General features: G+C 48.4%; 1 protein-coding gene across 1 annotated transcript in view; it reads left to right on the top strand.

Moving 5' to 3' along the window:
• LOC132573412 (major facilitator superfamily domain-containing protein 8-like) overlaps window positions 1–17,284 on the top strand; it is a 43,940-nt gene continuing 26,656 nt past the window's right edge. Inside the window, exons 1-6 of the mRNA XM_060240913.1 lie at window positions 1–183; window positions 10,271–10,456; window positions 11,458–11,520; window positions 11,640–11,759; window positions 14,077–14,156; window positions 16,000–16,327. Coding sequence (XP_060096896.1) covers window positions 108–183; window positions 10,271–10,456; window positions 11,458–11,520; window positions 11,640–11,759; window positions 14,077–14,156; window positions 16,000–16,327 — 853 coding nt within the window. The 5' untranslated portion in view covers window positions 1–107. The remainder of the gene's footprint in view (window positions 184–10,270; window positions 10,457–11,457; window positions 11,521–11,639; window positions 11,760–14,076; window positions 14,157–15,999; window positions 16,328–17,284) is intronic.

The raw sequence follows: 17,284 nt of genomic DNA, 5'->3' as shown, positions 1-17,284 counted from the left end.
AAAGCAGAGCGGGGTCCCCGCCGGGCCTTTGATGTCTCCGGAGCTTTGATCTTCTTCAGCCCCGCCCTCCTCTAGCGGGGGTGGGGGGGGGGCTGAGAAACCGACGCATGGATCACCAGCGGGAGAAGAAACTGACCAACATCACCATCGGGCTCCTGTTCCTAGCTGGGGGCATCGAGTATGGTAGGTTCCCAGCCTCAAGCCGCCATTTTTTGGGTTAACCTGCCCTGCCTCCGGGGCTCAGGTGCGGCGGCTGCTGGGAGAAGCAGAAAGGTGCAGGTGTGAATTTGGGCACGCCTGTATTTCAGGCCTGTTTGCCCCACCTGTGAGCGGTTCACCTGGTTCTCTCCTCTGTTCATCCTTGCTGGCAACAACAACCCTGTGAGGTAGGTTAGCCGCACAGGGGTCATTTTGTAGGGAAAAGAGGTGCAGGAGCTCATATGAACATATGAAGCTGCCTTATACTGAATCAGACCCTCAGGCCATCAAAGTCAGTTAGCGAGAAAGTGTGTTTGTGGCTGGCCCAAGCTGGTGAGCTTCGGTGGCAGGGTGGGGAGATTTGAACTTGCGTCCTCCATATCCTATGATTTGGATGAAGGAATCGAGGGAATGCTTATTAAATTTGCAGATGACACTAAATTGGGAGGGGTTGCAAACACAGAAAGAAGACAAACAGGATACAGGATGACCTTGGCAGGCTGGGAAATTGGGCTAAAACCAATAAAATGAATTTTAACAGGGATAAATGTAAAGCTCTGCATTAAGGTAGGAAAAATCCAATGGATGGTTATAGAATGGGGGAGACTTGTCTTAGCAGTAGTATGTGCGAAAAGGATATAGGGGTCTTAGTGGATCATTCGCTGAACATGAGTCAACAGTGTGATGCGGTGGCTAAAAAGGCAGATGCAATTTTGGGCTGCATCAACGGAAGTACAGTGTCTAGATCATGTGATGTGATGGTATCACTTTACTCTGCTCTGGTAAGACCTCCCCTGGAGTATTGTGTTCAGTTTTGGGCACCATATTTTAAGGATATAGACAAGCTGGAACGAGTCCAGAGGAGGGCGACGAAGATGGTGAGGGGTCTGGAGACCAAGTCCTATGAGGAAAGGTTGAAGGAGCTGTGGATGGTTCAGCCTGGAGAAGCGGCGGCTGAGAGGTGATAGGATCACCATGTTCAAGTACTTGAAGGGCTGTCATCTAGAGGATGGTGTGGAATTGTTTTCTGTGGCCCCGGAAGAGAGGACCAGAACCAATGGGTTGAAATTAAATCAAAACGGTTTCCAGCTCAACATTAGGAAGAACTTCCTGACTGTTAGAGCGGTTCCTCAGTGGGACAGTGCTTCCTCAGGAGGTGGTGGGCTCTCCTTCCTTGGAGGTTTTTCAACAGAGACTAGATGGCCATCTGACAGCAATGAAGATCCTGTGAATTTAGGGGGAGGTGTTTGTGAGTTTTCTGCATTGTGCAGGGGTTGGACTAGATGACCCTAGAGGTCCTTTCCAACTCTATGATTCTAAGAAGGTGCCTGCAGGCTGTAGTGTGGGCCATGGGTGGCGGGGTGGGCACTCAGACGCTGAGATAATTTGCAAGGAGGCCCACAAGTTTTCAAATGCCTAGGGGCCTCCATAGGGTTTAATCTGGCACTGTGCATAGGGCTGTTGCTGAGTTGTTGTGGCTGTGGAAGAGGTCATAGAATCATAGAGTTGGAAGGGACCTCCAGGGTCATCTAGTCCAACCCCCTGCACAATGCAGGAAGCTCACAGATACCTCCCCCTAAATTCACAGGATCTTCATTGCTGTCAGAGGGCCATCCAGCCTCTGTTTAAAAACCTCCAAGGAAGGAGAGCCCAGCACCTCCCGAGGAAGCCTGTTCCACTGAGGAATCGCTCTAACGGTCAGGAAGTTCTTCCTAATGTTGAGCCGGAAACTCTTCTGATTTAATTTCAACCCATTGGTTCTGGTCCTACCTTCCGGGGCCACAGACAACAATTCCACACCATCCTCTATATGACAGGTCCTAGCTAGCTTTGAAGTTTCTCAGTCAAATGGTGGTGGGAAGTGCTCTTGAGTGAAAGCTGCTAGGGTTGCCAGCCTCCAGGTGGGGCTTGGAGACCTTCCACTGTTACAACTGATCTCCAGCTGGCAGAGATCAGCTCCCCTGGAGGGTGGGCTTTATGGCGCTATACCATGCTGAGGCCCCTCCCCAATACCTAACTCCAACACAGACCCTATTATGGTGACCCTGTAGGGCTTTTCTTTTAAGATTTTCATATGTGAGAATAAAACTGGTGGGGGGAATATGGGGGAGAGGGAAAAAAAGCAAAAGGAAAAAAAAAGAATCAGAGGAACATAAACTTAAAGAAGCTACAATTTTTTCTCCACAATAAAGCCAGATACAACCACTTAATGCCAAATTTAAAAGTTAAGCAATACCAAATAGTCTAATAAGCAATGTACCTAATGATATTAAAAACTCTCCTTAATGTTATTTAATCCTTCTGAAATGTTAATTAAATGCTATTTAAAATTCTCCTTACTCATCAAAACCACCTTACTCATCAAAACCACCTTACTCATCAAAACCACCTTACTCCTCAAAACCACCTTGCTCATCAAAACACAGGTTCAATCCCCGGCATCTCCAACTAAAAAGGGTCCAGGCAAATAGGCGTGAAAAACCTCAGCTTGAGACCCTGGAGAGCTACTGCCAGTCTGAGTAGACAATACTGACTTTGATGGACAGTATAAGGCAGCTTCATATGTTCATATGCATTTGTAGCTGGAATTTCTTAGCTTCGTTACAAGTCCACCACATATGATAAAAAATCCTTTAATTTCCAACATTTGTTTGAAGTATTTTTATACATTTTAGCCAATTTATCTGGGGATATGTACCATCGAGACATCATTTTATAAAAAGTGTCTTTAAGCTTAGCGCTGCTTGTAAATTTTGGACCCTTCCGCCAGATTCTTTCCCATTGTTCCATTTGTATATCAAGTCCAATGTTCTTAGCCCATCTTACCATACAATCCTTTTACCTGTTCAGCTTGTTTTGTAGCTGCAGCAAAAATTTACACATTTTAGTAATAACATGGACGTCATTTGTACAGAACTCTCTTTCAAATACAGTCTGACTTTCTTTGAAACCTTAAAGTTGTCTATCTAATTTAAATCTTTCTAATAATTGCGCAAAAAAAAAATTGGCAGTTGTATCCTTCTTTTATCAGATCCAGATGGGAAGCCGTGTTGGTCTGAAGCAGTAGAACAAAGTAGGAGTCAAATATCACCTTTAAGACAAATGAACATTTATTCGGAATGTAAGCTTTCTCGTACATGCACACGAAAGCTTACATTCTGAACAAAAGAGAACAAATTTGAAGTCCAGCAGCCAACTGGACTACTGGTTAAGACCAATCAAGTTTTATTCAGAATGTAAGCTTTCATAAGCTTTTGTATGCTTGCCTACTTCATCAGACGAAGGAACACTTCTGGGAAAATAGTTCTGTTTAACCCCGACTTTAAGAAACCAGAGAGCAATTAACAGTCTGCTTTTATTGCCCTGTAACACTTTCTTCAATTCTGACATGCAGATTGCTATCCAGACCAAATGTTCTTTCAATTTGACCAAATGTCTTTTCTATTTGTTAATTTCACTGTTTTGCTTTTGGATTATAACTCTGTACCATTTTGCATGCTTAACCACTGCCCACCAGCTATATGTAACTCTGCTCACTGTACACCATTCCTTCGTCTGATGAAGTATGCATGCCTACGAAAGCTTGCATTCTGAAAAAAAACCTTGGTTCGTCTTAAAGGTGCTACTGGACTCCTGCCTTGTTCTATTCTGAATAAACGTCTGTTGGTCTTAAAGGTGATACTTGACTCCTGCTTCTTTTATCAGCTTGTCCCTTGATTTCATCTTGCATTCACCTTGAGTAAAAACTGACAAATCACAATAGGTCAGAGCTTTTTTTGAGTAGGAATGCCCAGGAACGCTGTTCCAGCTGACTTGGTGTCAGGGGGTGTGGCCTAATATGCAAATGAGTCCCTGCTGGGTTTTTTCTACCAAAAAAGCCCTATGTGAAACAATGGTAATGTTGGGATGTGGCCTAATACGCAAATGAGTTCCTGCTGGGCTTTTTCTATCCAAAAAGCCCTGCAATAGGTTAACCATTCATGTTTACTCATCACTTCTTGCTTGTAAAATGCTTCTTCGGTTGGGAGGCACAATGGTGTTTTTGGACATAACCTAGATTTATATTTATTCTGTTGCCTCAACAGCGCATGTCTAACTAATGGTTTTTAAAGTATACATTAACCTTTGTTTATTTATACTAGCGGTAGCCATGCCACTCATATCTCAGGTGATCCCTTCCAACTCTAATAACCTTCTGTTTCTCATTGATAACCATTCTTTCAACTAGGGTTGCCAGGTACAATTCAAGAAATATCTGGGGACTTTGGGGGTGGAGCCAGGAGACACGGGGGGTGGAGCCAGGAGCAAGGTTGTGACAAGCATAATTGAACTCCAAAAGGAGTTCTGGCCATCAAATTTAAGGCACCGCTCACCTTTCAAATGCCTTTCCTCCACTGGAAATAGTGAAGGAAAGGGGCACCTTCTTTTGGGACTCATAGAATTAGACCCCCTGATCCAATCTTTTTGAAACTTGGTGGGTGTTTTGAGGAGAGGCACCGGATGCTATGCTGCAAATTTGGTGCCTCTACCTCAAAAAACAGCCCCCCCCACAGAGCCCCAGATATCTGTGGATCAATCCATTATACCCTATGGGAATTGGGCTCCATAGGGAATAACAGTGCCGAGCAGACATTGCCCTCCCCCCACCACTTTCTGATGACCCTGAAGTGGGAGGGAGGGCCTCCAAACCGGGGGATCCCCTGCCCGCCCCCCCCCCGAGGATTAGCAACCCTACTTTCAACCAAACCGGACAACAGGCAACAAAATATAATTTCAAATCAGGTAAACCCAGTCCTACTCTTTCCTTAGCATCCTGCAAAATCTTATATTTAATATGTGGGGTTTTTTTCCTTTGCCAAACAGACTTGGATATATCTTTTTGCCATTGTTGAAATGGTAATCAGATGTCTGGAACAGAGATATCGCCCTTAGTTAAACATTTATTTTGATCACAGATATTCTTGCTGCAAGTGGCCACTCGGCAGGGGAAGCTGGGGAGTTTTAACATCATTATTTTGAATATTTTATTTTGAAATAACATACCATTCATATTTGTCCACGTAATATCCAAATATTTTACTTTTTTTCAACTTTAAAACCAGTTTTGTTCATCAAATCTGTTTGCTTTTTGACTTTTCACATCCTTAGTCAACATCGTTGTTTTCTTTTTGTTTTAATATTTTTTCCCCTGGTGGTACATCATGATCTCTACACAAATTGGAATAATAATTAAAATAATTTTTTGTATAGCAACGTGCTCCATGTATAGGGTTGCCAAGTTAATTTCAAGAAATATCTGGGGACTTTGGCGGTGGAGCCAGGAGATATTGGGGGGTGGAGCCAGCAACAAGGTTGGGACAAGCATAATTGCACTCCAAAGGGAGTTCTGGCCATCGCATTTAAATGCACACATTTTAAATGCCTACCCTCCATTGGAAATAATGACGGATAGGGGCACCTTCTTTGGGGGCTCATAGAATTGGGACCCCCTGGTCCAATCCTTTCAAAACTTGGAGGGTGCTTTGAGGAGAGTCACCAGATGCTATGCTGACGATTTGGTGCCTCTACCTCAAAAAACAGCCCCTCCCCAAGCCCCAGGTACCCGTGGATCAATTCTGCATTATTTCCTATGGGAATGTCTCCATAGGGAATAATGGAATGCCCAGCACCAGCAGACACTTCTCTCCCTCCTCCCCTGCTTTCTGATGACCCTGAAGCGGGGGGAGGGCCTCCAAACCGGGGGATCTCCTGCCCCCGCCTGGGGATTGGCATCCCTAGCCATGTATAATTTATCATCATCTTGTAGTTTTCATATCATTTCCCCCCCTCAACGTATAAGCCAACCATTTACCTGACTTTTTTGTACATTCTAAATTTATCTGTTTTACAAAATTCAGTTTTACTTCCATTGGCCTTATCAGCATAGAAAGCTGTTGTTGTAAATGGCCATCTCAAGCAGGGAAGGATTCAGTTTCATTTCCCCCATATTTGCCTCATTCTACGTATTTGCAGCATTTATAAGAACATAAGAGAAGCCATGTTGGATCAGGCCAATGGCCCATCCAGTCCAACACTCTGTGTAAGGTTGCCAAGTCCAATTCAAGAAATATCTGGGGACTTTGGGGGTGGAGCCAGGAGACTTTGGGGGCAGAGCCAGGAGCAAGGGTGTGACGAGCATAATTGAACTCCAAGGGAGTTCTGGCCATCACATTTAAAGGGACAGCACACCTTTTTAAATGCCTTCCTTCCAAAGGAAATAATGAAGGATAGGGGCACCTTCTTTTGGGGCTCATAGAATTGGACCCCCTGGTCCAATCATTTTGAATCTTGGGGGGTATTTTGGAGAGAGGCATTAGATGCGATACTGAAAATGTGCTGCCTCTACCTCAAAGAATAGCCCCCCCGAGCCCCTAATACCTCCAGATCAATTCCCCATTATACCCTATGAGAATCGATCTCCACATAGGGAATAATGAAGTGCCCAGCAGACATTTCCCTCCCCCCCTGCCCCGTTTTTGGCGACTCTGAAGTGAGGGATTGGCCTCTCTACTCACAAGTAGCTGCCAGTTTCTTCCAAGTAACATAGACACACCATCCCAAGAGGAAGCCTTTCCAATAGGTGTCTGAAGCTTCCGGAGATGGAAAGTCACATGGTGGCTGTGGGGGCGGAGCCTCCCCCCGCTGGTCAGCTGACAGGGCGGGAAGGAGCCTGGGAAAGCGGGAGAACCCCCGCTGGGACCTGGGGATTGGCAAGCTTAACTCTGTGTCACACAGTGGCCAAATCCCTGGTGCCCTCAGGAGGTCCACCAGCGGGGCCAGAACTCCAGAAGCCCTCCCACCATGCTCCCCCCCACCCCACAGCACCAATGGGCGATAGGCAGTGCAAGACTCTGTACAGCTCCAGATTGTGTTTAATGGGGCTTCCTGTGTTAATGAGGCCTCCTGCGGGAACCAGGGCTGGGGGAAGGGGTGAGGGGCTGAACATGCCTTCACAAAACTGGCCAAACGTTGCTAAAGCGCTTCTGGCGCTGCATCGGTTCACATGCTGAGCACGTGAAAGGCAAGTGAAAAAGATGTCGTGATGGAAGATGGAAATACAGCCACAAATATTGGGGTGTTTGTGTGTGTCTGTGCTCGTTCTGGTTTGGAATCTTAGGAAGCGCTTCAGGGCCAGGAAGGGAAGTGGGCAAAGGACAGGATGGCGGATAGGGTTGCCAACTCAGGGCCGGAAGATTCCTGGAGATTTGGTGGTGGAGGCTGCTTGCCCTATTGCAGTGTCTGCCATTCTTGGTAATAACTCCAGGAAGTCAGGCGTGGCTCGGGTTGCAATAAGTGAAGATTTAGGCTAGCCTTAGGTTGCATCAGTGCCAGCTTTGGTGTCCCGATGCCAATGTCAACATTGAGGAAGAAGCAGGGCCTTTTTTTTTTTTTTAATAAAACAAGCCCAGCAGGAGCTCATTTGCACATTAGGCCATGCCCCCTGAAGCCAAGCCAGCCGGAACTGCATCCCTGTTTGGAGGGAGGAGCGGGGGGGAGGAGAGGGAAATGCCTGCTGGGAACTCCATTATTCCCTATGGAGATTTATTCCCATAGAAAATAATGGAGGATTGATCTGCAGGTATCTGGGGCTCTGGGAGGGGGCTGTTTTTTGAGGTAGAGGCACCATATTTTCAGTATAGCATCCAGTGCCTCTTCTCAAAATACCTCCCAATTTTCAAAACGATTGGACCAGGGGGTCCAATGGTATGAGCCCCCAAAGAAGGTGCCGCTATCCATTATTTCCTACAGAAGAAAGGCATTGAAAAGGTGTGCGGTCCCTTTAAATGTGATGGCCAGAACTCCCTTTGGAGTTCACTGATGCTTGTCACACCCTTGCTCCTGGCTCCACCCCCATTGTCTCCTGGCTCCACCCCCAAACTCCCCAGATATTTCTTGAATTGGACTTGGCCACCCTACAGCAGCTTCATATGTTTGGCGAGGGTGGCTTTTGGAGGGGGATTCTGTGCACCTGTGAGCACTGCGGGGAGGGGGCATCCAATTTGCACCCCAAAGATTGATGTTGCCTCTTATTGGGGGCCCTCATTGCAGCTTGGAGTGCCCCATGCCCTTGAACTCCTGGCAAACTCAAGTCTTATCTGGAGCGTTGCTCGCTTGGCACTCTCCCTCCCGGGTTTCATAGATCGCCCGCTTTAATATTTTACACGCTGCGAGCGGCATCTGTAACCAATCCTTCCGGGGAAGGGTCAGGAGAGAAGACTTTGCTTGTTGAGCTCCGGGCTAAGGAGCGAAGGAGGAGTTGTATAGCGAGCCAAAGGGCACAGGCTGGGTTGCTTCATGCCAGCACACAACATGCTGCCTGCGAAGGAGCTCCTGAATGTTGTAGCAGGGTTACCAGCCCTCCAGGTGGGGCCTGGAGATCTCCCGCTTTGACAACTGATCTCCAGCTGGCAGAGATCAGCTCCCCTGGAGGAAAATGGCTGCTTTGGAGGGTGGACTCTAGGGCAGGGGTGTCAAGCTCAGGGGGGCCGAATCTGACATAAATAAGACCTTGTCGGGCTGAGCCATGTCGGGTTGGGCTGGGCCACATGTGTACCTATTTATGATTGGGTAGTAGAGATACAAACTTTATAAAGGACACAGACAAAGATAATTTAAAAGAAACCCCCTTAAAACATCCTTAAAGACATTAGCTCGCGTTGGTCTTAAGGGTGCTTTCTTTGTATTTCTCTCATGGGGCCCAAGGAACTGGGCAAAGGAAGCTCTGGCTCTTTCCTTCGTTTCCTAGGGAACCAGGAGGGAGAGGAGCCTCAGCCAGCAGAAGGGAGAGAGGCTTGGCTCAGTAGCTCTGCCGTGCCTTCCCGAGGGAGGAGCCTCAGCCAGTGGAGAAAATACAGGTTTTGATCTTTAACTGCTGTGCTGTTGAGCAAGCCTGGCAAAGCAAGCTGTGATGCAGAAGGAAGCAGATGGCAGCCAGTTGCTCAGGGGTCTGATAGGAGCTTGGGGATTGGCGACTCTAGGAATAGTAGACTACCTAGGAGGACTTTTAGCTTTAAAAGAAAAGCTCACGGCCAGACATTACAAGCCAGGTGCTTTCCCTCCACTAACTCCTTTGCATCCTGCCTGGACTTTTTAATTACTTTATTTATTTAATTTATACCCCCCCACCCTTTGCCCACAGGAGACTCGGGGCTGTTTACAATTTTAAAAAATGCAGTGTAACTCAGGGATGTCGAACTCATTTGTTATGAGGGCCGGATCTGACATAAATGAGACCTCGTTAGGCCGAGCCATGTTAGGCCGGCCATGTGTGTACCTATTTAAAATTAGGTAGCTGAGATATAAACTTTATAAAGGACACAGACAAACATGACTAAAGATTTAAGTTTAAGTTTTTTAATAAATATTTATTAATAAGTGTTTATTAAAAAAAACCTAAACCGTGCTTAAAATGTTCGCACTTGTTGGTCTTAGAGGTGCTTTCTTTGTATTTCTCGTACGGGATCCAGGGAATGGGGCAAAGGAAGCTGTGACTCTTTCCTTCCTTCCCCAGAGGTCTGGAGGGGGGGGGAGGAGCCTCAGCCAATAGAACGAAGAGAGACTTGGCTCAGTAGCTGTGCTGTGCGATTGAGAAAGCCTGGCAAAGCAAGCTCTGCCTTCCCCCCTTCCTCCTCAAGGGAGGGCCCTCAGCCAATGGAGAAAATAGAGACTTTGCTCTGTTGCTCCTGTGCGATTGAGCGAGCCTTGCAGAGCAAGCTGTTATGCAGAAGGAAGCGAGAGAGAGGGAGAAGGAAGCAGATGGCAGCCAGTTGCTCGGGGGCCTGGTAGGAGCTCTCCAGAGGCCCGATTTGGCCCCCAAACTGCATGTTTGACACCCCTGGCTTAGAGGAAATGTTGATCAGGACCTCTGTGGATGGGGGGGGGGTCATGGGGAAGGGACTTTTTTTGGGGGGGGGAGCGTGCATCAGTCTCTGACAAAAGCAGGCGGCTATGCTATCATAAGGGTATTGTTCTTGACTATCACCTTTCTTTGGGTGACCTTTTTTCCTTTCCCCCCTCCCTTCCTCCCCTCCAGCCGTGATCCTACCCACCATTTGGGCCTACCTGCAGATGCTTGACGCCGAGCCCTACTTCCTGGGGCTGGCCATCTCCGCCTTCAGCTTCTCCGGGCTGCTCACGGGGCCGCTCTTCGGTTACTGGTCGGACCGCACCCGCCAGACAAAGGCCATCATCCTCTTTGCCAACTTATTTCAGATCGCTGGTAAGCCCGACAGCACTCGTAGGGGACAGGGGCTGGGCATGGGGCAGGAGAGGGCAGGGAGTAGTGTTAAGTCCAATTCAAGAAATAATTGGGGCCTTTGGGGGTGGAGCCTATATATGTAATTTCTGTACTGATGTGGATACTTATTCCTGCTTCAGTTCTTCCTGGCGATTCTGGACTTCTGAAACCCTAAAGTACACACAAAGCTGCCTTAGACTTAGACCCAGGACTTTTGTTTTTTGTTAGAAAAAGCCCAGCAGGAACTCATTTGCATATTAGTCCACACCCGTACACCATTGTTTTGTGCAGAGCCTTGCAGAACAAGCCCAGCAAGGATTCATTTGCATATTAGGCCGCACCCCTTGTCACCAAGGCAGTCGGAACTGCGTTCCTGTGCATTCCTGCTCATAAAAAACCCTTCTTAGGCCATTGGTCCATCAAGGTCAGTACCGTCTACTTAACACTGGCAGCAACTCCCCAGGGCCTCAGGCACAGAAGAAGAAGAATTGGAGATTTATACCCTGCCCTTCTCTCTGAATCAGAGCGGCTTACAATCTCCTTTATCATCTTCCCCCACAACAGACACCCTGTGAGGTGGGTGGGGCTGGAGAGGGCTCTCACAGCAGCTGCCCTTTCAAGGACAACCTCTGTCAGAGCTATGGCTGACCCAAGGCCATGCTAGCAGGTGCAAGTGGAGGAGTGGGGAATCCAACCCGGTTCTCCCAGGTAAGAGTCCGCACGCTTCACCACTACACCAAAGTGGCTCTCTTTCCCATCACCTCCTTTTAACTGGAGATGCCAGGGATTGAACCTGGGACCTTCTGTGTGTTAAGCAAATTCTCCACCACTGAGCCACAGCCCTTCCCTACGCTTTGGGTATCGGATGTCCCCTTTTTGGTGGTTGTGCAGTCTCCCTTTGCGGAATCTGCCTTCAACCCCTGTGAGAAAGGTGAACTATAAATAACGTAAATAAATGAGCATCTCTGTGCCTTCTCGTGCAGGGAACTTCATGTACTTTGTCGACGGCTCCAAATGGATGATACTCAGCAGCCGGCTCGTAGCAGGTAAGAGCCGGTCTCGGCTTCTTAGGCGTATTTTGCAGGTGTGGGATGGGGCAGGAAGGGGCAGTCGCTGGGGATGTGGGCGCCATCTGTTCCCGTCTTCTCTGTGCTTGGATGGACAGGTGTGGGGACAGGAGCGGGGGCGTCCATTTTCGGCTACCTGACGCGATCCACCACGTCGCAGGAGCGCGCCACGGTGTTTGCGGCGGTCATGGCTTGCCGGCAGGTCGGACTGCTTATCGGTAAGCTGGTTTCTTTCCTCTCTTCCCCATAATAGTAATAATAATGAGCTGCCAAATGGCAACCGATTTCCAGCAACTCCTTAGGGAGGTTTTCAAGGCCAGAGATGAACAGAGGTGGTTTGGCGTTGGCTGCCTCCGTGTAGCAATGCTGGGTGTTCTCAGGGAGTCTCCCCTCCAAGGACGAACAATGGCTGACCCTGCTAACTTCCCGAATTAAGATTAATTAATTATCATATGGAACCGTGTCTGTAGGATAGCCAGGAGATCCTAAGACTGGCTGGCAGCCAGAAGCAAGTGATTGCATGCAGGCTGTTAACATAACAACATCAGAGAAGCCCTCCCACTGTCTCCCCCCCCAGCACCAAGAATACAGAGCATCACTTGCCCCAGACATAAGAATATAGAAGCCGTGTTGGATAAGGCCAATGGCCCATCCAGTCCAACACTGTGTGTCACATAAGAACTTAAGGGCAGCCATGTTGGATCAGGCCAATGGCCCATCCAGTCCAACACTCTGTGTCACATAAGAACAAGAGAAGCCATGTTGGATCAGCCCAATGGCCCATCCAGTCCAACACTCTGTGTCACACAGTGGCCAGGAAACCAAGTGCCATCAAGAGATTCACCAGTGGGGCTAGAAGCCCTTCCACTTCTCCCCCCCCTCCAAGCACTAGAATACAGAGCATCACTGTCTCAGACAGAGTTCCAACAGTACGCTGTGGCTAATAGTCACTGATGGACCTCTGCTCCATATGCTTATCCATTCCCCTCTTGAAGCTGTCTATGGCATTAAACAGGATCCTTCAGTGCCCTTCCGGGCACACTTATTGCAATAAAAAAGGCCAACGCCGTGCTGGGAATTATTAGGAAGGGAATTGAAAACAAATCAGCCAGTATCATAATGCCCCTGTATAAATCGATGGTGCGGTCTCATTTGGAGTACTGTGTGCAGTTCTGGTCGCTGCACCTCAAAAAGGACATTATAGCATTGGAAAAAGTGCAGAAAAGGGCAACTAGAATGATTAAAGGGTTGGAACATTTTCCCTATGAAGAAAGGTTAAAACGCTTGGGGCTCTTTAGCTTGGAGAAACGTCGACTGCGGGGTGACATGATAGAGGTTTACAAGATTATGCATGGGATGGAGAAGGTAGAGAAAGAAGTACTTTTCTCCCTTTCTCACAATACAAGACCTTGTGGGCATTAATTAAAATCCTGAGCAGTCGGGTTAGAACGGATAAAAGGAAGTACTTCTTCACCCATAGGGTGATTAACGTGTGGAATTCACTGCCACAGGAGGTGGTGGCGGCTACAAGCGTAGCCAGCTTCAAGAGGGGTTTGGATAAAAATATGGAGCAGAGGTCCATCAGTGGCTATTAGCCACAGGATATTATTGGAACTGTCTGGGGTAGTGATGCTCTGTATTCTTGGTGCTGGGGGGGCGGGGGGCAAAGTGGAAGGGCTTCTAGCACCAATTGTGAACCTCCTTTTTTTTGGCCACTGTGTGACACAGAGGTTTGGACTGGATGGGCCATTGGCCTGATCCACCATGGCTTCTCTTACGTTCTTATGTTCTTATTGGGCAATAGATATGCATGTCGTGGGCTTCAAGCAGTTGCCAATTGTGAACCTCTTTGTTGGAGAGGGGGAACTGGGAAGACCTCTGTCCATGATGGAGCTTCCTATCGGTTGCTTGAACTTGGGATTCTTTGTGCTGTCTGTTGGCGCTTTCACTCACAGTAAATAGTGCACTTTCAACTCACTCTCAATGCACTTTGCAACTGGATTTTATTGTGTGGGATGGCAAGATCCGCTTGCAAACAATCACTGAAGAAGATGATGATGATTTTGGCTTTATATCCCACCCTCCACTCCGAATCTTAAAGTCTCAGAGCGGCTCACAATCCCCTTTACCTTCCTTTCAAGGACAACCTCTGCCACAGCTATGGCTGACGCAAGGCCATTCCAGCAGAGCAGGTGCAGGTGGAGGAGTGGGGAATCAAACCCGGCTCTCCCAGCTAAGAGTCTGCACGCTTCACCACCACACCAAACTGGCTCTCTGAAGTGGATTGAAACTGAAGTGGATGGAAACTGCATTATTTAGCATGTGTGAAAATTAGTCATGTCAGTTGGGCTGTCAGGGAAACTTTCCTTGATGTACGTCCAGGATTTGGGCCATTACTTACTTGGGGCATTACTTACTTACTTACTTGGGCCATTACTTACTTCAGTTTTAAAAATTAGAACTATTTATTCCTCCCCTTTCCCTGGGGGCCTTGCTTTCTGTCCGTGGGCGTCTGACTTGACATGTTTGTTCCAGGGCCGGCCTGCAACCTCTTCCTGTGTCTCTTTGACTTCCAGCTGGGACCCTTCATGGTCAACAAGTACACCTCGCCTGGGGTGAGTAGTGGCACTTGAGGATTGTCTAACTCAAGGGTGGCCGAACTGTGGTTCGGGAGCCACGTGTGGCTGTTTCACGCATGTTGTGTGGCTCTCATCACCCCATCAGCAAGCCTGTAGAAGGCATTTGTCTCTTTCAATCACTTCTCCAAGCCAAGCCAGCCAGAGTCTTGGTAAATGCATTTAAAGTTAAAAGTTGCTTTCTTTCAACCCCTCCCTCCCCCGTTTGCTTTTTTCCCCTTCCTCCCCTCTCTCCCCTTCCCTCCCCTTTCTTCCTGTCTTGTGGCTCTCAAACATCTGATGTTCATGTCTTGTGGCTCTCAAGCATCTGACGTTTATTCTGCGTGGCTCTAACATTAAGCAACTTTGGCCAACCCTGGTCTAACTGAACACAACCCAGCATGTTTGCCCGGCAGGTCTTGTTGCGTTTTATACATTACAGCAAAGCTTTCAGCTGTGTGGATCGTGAAAAGCTGTGGCTGGTTATCAAGGCAGTGGGAGTTGCACAGCATCTGATTGTTTTGATGTGCAACCTGAACTCCAGACAAAAGGCCACTGTTAGGGCAGAATCTGGAGGAACAGAATGGAACAGCACTTAACACACACAGCTATGCAAGGGTGGAGAACGTAAGAGAAGCCATGTTGGATCAGTCCAGTGGCCCATCCAGTCCAACACTCTGGGTCACATAAGAACCTAAGAGAAGCCATGTTGGATCAGTCCAGTGGCCCATCCAGTCCAACACTCTGGGTCACATAAGAACCTAAAAGAAGCCATGTTGGATCAGTCCAGTGGCCCATCCAGTCCAACACTCAGTGTCACATAAGAACATAAGAGAAGCCCTGTTGGATCAGGCCAGTGGCCCATTCAGTCCAACACTGTGTCACACAGGGGCCAAAACCCAGGGGCCATCAGGAGGTCCACCAGAACTCCAGAAGCCCTCCCTCTGCAGCCCCCCAAGCAAAAAATACTGAGCATCACTGCCCAGACAGTAGCAGTGTTCGCACTAAGCTGAGTTAGCATGAGCTAGCTCAGTTTCTTAGCCTCTGGCTTACCCATTTTGTCTCAGCTCAGGAAAAATGGCCCCAGAGCAAACCAAATTAATGCAGTAGCTCACAACTTTAATGCCAGTAGCTCACAAACTAGAATTTTTGTTCACAAGACTCCACAAGTTAGAGGGAGTATTCCGCCTATACCTTGTGGCTCGTAGCCACCTGTGGACCTTTGCTTCATATGTTTATCCGAACCCATCTTGAAGCGGTCTGTGTTTGTAGCCGCCACCACTTCTTCCTCTTTCCCCTTTGTTCCCCCCCCCCATCTTGTTGTCTTTGAACTACTGAAGGATACCAAAGAGCACTGAACGCCATCAGAAAGTATACGATTCTAGCACCAAAATTGTTCTAATTGTTTTAACTGTTTAAATTGTTGAATTGATGATTTGTTTTAAATGCTTATATGAACCTATGAAGCTGCCTTCTACTGAATCAGACCCTCGGTCCATCAAAGTCAGTCTTGTCTACTCAGACTGGCAGCGGCTCTCCAGTTTCTCAAGCTGAGGTTTTTCACATCTATTTGCTTGGACCCTTTTGAGTTGGAGATGCCGGGGATTGAACCTGGGACCTTCTGCTTACCAAGCAGATGCTCTACCACTGAGCCACCGTCCCTCCCAGCTTAATTAATGTTTGATTGAACTGGATTCTTCATTACGATGTATTGTATTGTTGTTGTGAGTCGCCCTGAGCCTCCTTCGGCGGGAAGGGCGGGATATAAATCTAATAAATCAAATCAAACGATACGGAAGTGCTCAGATCTCTCCCTCTCTGTTCTCTTCTCGTATGTCCCCAGCTCTTCATGTGTCTGGTGTGGCTCATTCTTCAGTTCATTGTGATGGCCCTGTATCACGACCTCCCGCTTTTGCCGCCCCCTCGCTCGGAGCGGGTCGTGCCCGCGTCGTCAGACGTGTTAGCGGAGGAGGAGGAAGAGCCCCTGATGCAGCATGAGGGGGGCCAGGAGGAGGCAGCGGAGACGAGTAGCTACGGGAGCACCTGCGCAGAGCCCCGGGGGCCTGTCGTGGGGGATGACTGCCGTTACGTGCCGAATGGCCACTTGGCGGATGAGGAGGCGGCTGGTGTGAGAGAGAAGAACCCCTTTGGTGACTTCAGCGCCTGGAGAGGTGAGTAGCGTGCTGTGCAGCCAAAGGGCAGAGTTAGGCAAGTCTTGGGTCTTGCCTGGCAAGAAGAAGACGAAGATGATGATATTGGATTTATATCCCGCCCGCCACTCCAAAGAGTCTCAGAGTGGCTCACAATCTCCTTTACCTCCCTCCCCCACAACAGGCACCCTGTGAGGTAGTTGATATTGGATGTATATCCCGCCCTCCACTCCAAAGAGTCTCAGAGTGGCTCACAATCTCCTTTACCTCCCTCCCTCACAACAGACACCCTGTGAGGTAGATGAAGATATTGGATTTATATCCCGCCCTCCACTCCGAAGAGTCTCAGAGCGGCTCACAATCTCCTTTATCTTCCTCCCCCACAACAGACACCCTGTGAGGTGGGTGAGGCTGAGAGGGCTCTCACAGCAGCTGCCCTTTCAAGGACAAGTCTGCCAGAGCTATGGCTGACCCAAGGCCATTCCAGCAGGTGCAAGTGGAGGAGTGGGGAATCAAACCTGGTTCTCCCAGATTAGAATCCGCACACTTAACCACTACACCAAACTGGCAAACTTGAGGGGAGGGGCTCAATGGAAGAGCATCTCCTTAGCAAGCGGAAGGTCCCAAGTTCGATCCCCGTCATCTCCAGCTCCAGAAGTAGCCTTGACTGAGATAGCCCAGGCAAGCCCGGTCTCGTCAGGTCGTGGATGCTAAGCATGGTCGATTCTAGCAAGTTCTTGGATGGGAGATGTCCTTGGAATACCAGAGCTGGGAGGCAGCGGCAGGCTTCATTCATCCTCCTCCCAGGATGCCCTCCAGGCTCCCAGTAGGGGTCAGTCAGAGGGCGCCATGACTTCCAGGTGCGCGCGCACACACACACACATGCCCATAAAAATACAAAAATAATCCCCCTGAAAAAGGAAGTGGTAGGTTATGTGGAAGACCTCTGCCTGAGGTATGGTTGCCAGCCTCCAGGTG

The sequence above is a fragment of the Heteronotia binoei genome, chromosome 6 (genome assembly GCF_032191835.1).
Source record: "Heteronotia binoei isolate CCM8104 ecotype False Entrance Well chromosome 6, APGP_CSIRO_Hbin_v1, whole genome shotgun sequence".
In the NCBI taxonomy this organism is placed as follows: domain Eukaryota; kingdom Metazoa; phylum Chordata; class Lepidosauria; order Squamata; family Gekkonidae; genus Heteronotia; species Heteronotia binoei.
The sequence above is the reverse complement of the archived record's forward strand: the minus strand, read 5'-3'. Positions and strand labels throughout refer to the sequence as shown.